This window comes from Saprolegnia parasitica, assembly GCF_000151545.1.
Source record: "Saprolegnia parasitica CBS 223.65 unplaced genomic scaffold supercont2.895, whole genome shotgun sequence".
Classification (NCBI taxonomy): domain Eukaryota; phylum Oomycota; class Saprolegniomycetes; order Saprolegniales; family Saprolegniaceae; genus Saprolegnia; species Saprolegnia parasitica.
In genome coordinates this window covers 1-2,937 of record NW_012157289.1, presented here as the reverse complement: position 1 = coordinate 2,937, position 2,937 = coordinate 1, and the positions used below count along the sequence as shown (strand labels likewise).

Here is a 2,937-nt window from a genome sequence, read left to right as displayed (position 1 = left end):
TGGCCAGTCGCAAGCCGCCGCCAGGTACGACGACGAGTAGCCACGTGTTGCTCAAGACGTCGTCGACAGCCAGTTCGATGGCGTCGCAGCACCACTACACCAACAGTAGGCACCTATACAGCTCGGCACTCATGGAGCTAACGCTGCGTAGGCAGCATTCTCGAAGAGCCCAGCCTCGGGATGGCGTCGTCTATCGCCAGCGACGACACGATCATCATCATGCAGTCGACCCGCGGCGGCAGCAGTGACAGCTTTGACTACGCGCTCAAGACCAAAACCGGTCCGCGACACGTCTAGTCGATGCTCTCCGTGTCTTATAACTATTTAACATCCTCGTCCATCTAGTCGTCGTGTTGTCGCACTTGATACGAACTTGATACAAATCCGACTAGGACAGGTACAAACTGCCCGCAAACACCACGTCGCGCTTGATCGACTCGGACGCAATTTCCATCTTGCGGTACAAGCGCGGATCGCCAATCACCTAATTCGAAGAGTGCATCAATATTGTCATCGTGTCCACGGAAATATGTACAAAACAGAAAACATACAAAACATACAAAACTACACAAAAATACACAAAAATCAAAACAAAGCTTACCCGCGCCGCGTTGCGCACTTCACGGCACACTTCGTCGAGACGCGTGATGCAGCGCACGATCGAGCCCTCGGGCACGTCCGTGAGCTCGCAAATCGACTTGAACGGCATACCTAGTCAATGACGAGTTGAGCCATTCGTGTCCTGTCGCACAAGTGTATATTATTGTGTCGATACCGCGGCTCCACTCGTACACGACTTCCATCAAGCCAAAGTTGAGCGTCGTCTTGGCAAATTCCGTCGGGTCGATTTCTGTCAACATCAAAAAATAAGTCCCAAATATCCTTCAAATCGCGGGGCGTACCGAGGTGGCACTCGAGCTGGATGACGCCAAGCGAGGTTGCGATCGCGTGCACCTACATCATCGAGAATCCATTTCGATGCATACATGGTGGTATTGGCATCGCTGTACCGTGCTCTGCGCGTGCAGCAAGCGCGGGGTCAGCGTCGGTTGGTTCTGGGTCTTTTCTTGGAAAATGAGCGCCGAGAGCACCGCGACAATCTCTTCCGGTTCGAGGTCGGCGAGGACGTTTTCAAAAATGATTTCCGTGAGCACGAGTTCTTCGCACGTGTTGACCTCGCACGCGACACGGCCCTTGACCTACTCATTTTATGAGATTTCATGAGATTTTCCAACCACCTCATCATATATCGAGTAGTACCTGCACCGTGTTGTCCGAGGCAATGTATCCGAGGCGCGTAAGCACGCGAAGCCGCTGCTGAAAGTCGGGAAAAAGCGAGAGCGAGTGGTTGGAGAGCGCGGCCGTCATCGTCGCCATGTAGTGGCGCAGGCGGTCAATCTATCATCGTGCTCGTTCTGGGATGCACTCGGAACGAGGGAGTACCTTGGCGTACTGGGCGAGAACGGGCATGAGGAAGGGCGATGCAAAGCACGGGCTTGCTTCCATGACGCTGTACTGGTGCTGCACCTGGCTGTACAAGTCGGCCGACTCGAGCTCCATCATCTTGAGGTCGGTTTGCGGACTCAGAAAAAGCGGCAGCGACGCCTCGAGGTCCACGAGAAGCTCGACGGCGCGCGAGAGCACGCTCGGGTCGTTGGCCTCGAGGAGGCTCCGGACGTTCGGGCTTGCCTTGTGCTACATACACAAAAACATAGAGGATTGTACGATCGGTATCCAGATACCTTGGTAAGCTTGTTGAGGCACGTTTCCGGCACGTCGAGCACGACATAGTGCTTGCCCAAGAGCGAGCCCTTGGCACCCGGCGCAAGGCCCGTCGACGTACTCGCTTGCGCCTTGGGCTTGAAGAAATCCATCGCGCTCGGCTTGGCCGCAACGACTGCTGGTGGCGTGAAGGACGCATGGCACAGAGCGAGGACTGTCACGGTACGCGTCGCCGCCTTGTCGACTATCGTTCCATAGGAACCAATGGACAATGATCACACGTCTACGTTATACCTTGCAGGAGGATGGCGAGCTGGTCGGGCAGACCGGTCGTCGAGAGCACAACGACGCGACCGACGCAGAGCGCGGCCGCTGCATACCGCGAGTTCAGAATCGCGTGCACCAGCGCTTGCTCCTTGTACTTGGTCGACTGCTGGAGGAGGAAGAAGCGCTCGACTTCGGTCAAGTCGAGGTGGCCGCCGTGCGTTGCGTTGAGGTCCGCCTCGAGCGCATGCAGCGCCTACTCAAATATATCAATATATCAATGTATCTATCGAGGCGAAGTACCTTTTTGGCTTTTTGGATGGCCGACGGAATGTCCTTGGCCGCCAGCGCCTTTTGCGTGCGGAATTCCGAGAACGACCGCTTGATCATGTCCTCGACCGTCATGTCTTCGACGCGGAGGAGGTTGAGAATCATGTTGTACGTGAGCCGGAATTGACTCTCGAGCTTCGTCGGTGTGCCCATGAGCATCGTGCGGAGCGACGTCGCGTCCGGCGCGTCACTACGCCGCCATGTTTAGTAAGCAAAACGACTAGGATTGATACCATACCCCCAGCACGCAATGATGACGGTGCCGACCGTGTCGAGGCCACGGCGACCCGCACGCCCCGCCATCTGCGTGTACTCGCCCGGCAGCAAGTCTCGGAACGTCTTGCCGTCGTGCTTGCGCGTGCCGTTAAACACAACCTATGAGCAGCGTCTCCACAAAAAAGTATCAAGAATCTATCAACGCCATACCGTGCGCGCGGGCATGTTGACGCCCATGGCAAACGTCTCGGTCGAAAAGAGCACCTTGACCAAGCCTCGGGCAAACAGAATTTCAACCTATCAAGACAGTGTATCAACCCACGTGATCCTCATGAAACGCGACGAGGTCCCGTGAAGTACCATCTCCTTGAGAATCGGCAGCAGACCGCCGTGGTGCACGCCAAT

General features: G+C 55.9%; 2 protein-coding genes across 2 annotated transcripts; one reads left to right on the top strand and one right to left on the bottom strand.

Annotated features, from left to right (window-relative positions):
- Positions 1-77: 77 nt before the first annotated feature.
- SPRG_17982 (hypothetical protein) lies at positions 78-297 on the top strand (the record flags this gene model as incomplete). Its single annotated transcript, XM_012357403.1, has 2 exons — positions 78-105; positions 152-297. 2 exons carry the CDS (start codon positions 78-80, stop codon positions 295-297), a joined length of 174 nt encoding a protein of 57 aa, XP_012212793.1.
- SPRG_17981 (hypothetical protein) lies at positions 297-2,823 on the bottom strand. Its single transcript, XM_012357402.1, has 12 exons — positions 2,743-2,823; positions 2,555-2,691; positions 2,290-2,506; positions 2,017-2,242; positions 1,743-1,966; positions 1,444-1,695; positions 1,261-1,398; positions 1,011-1,199; positions 903-954; positions 776-850; positions 602-711; positions 297-484 (listed from the first exon to the last, which is right to left on the bottom strand). The coding sequence occupies exons 1-12, from the start codon at positions 2,767-2,769 to the stop codon at positions 389-391; spliced, it is 1,743 nt and encodes a 580-aa protein (XP_012212792.1). The 5' UTR covers positions 2,770-2,823; the 3' UTR covers positions 297-388.
- Between the last annotated feature and the right edge of the window lie 114 nt (positions 2,824-2,937).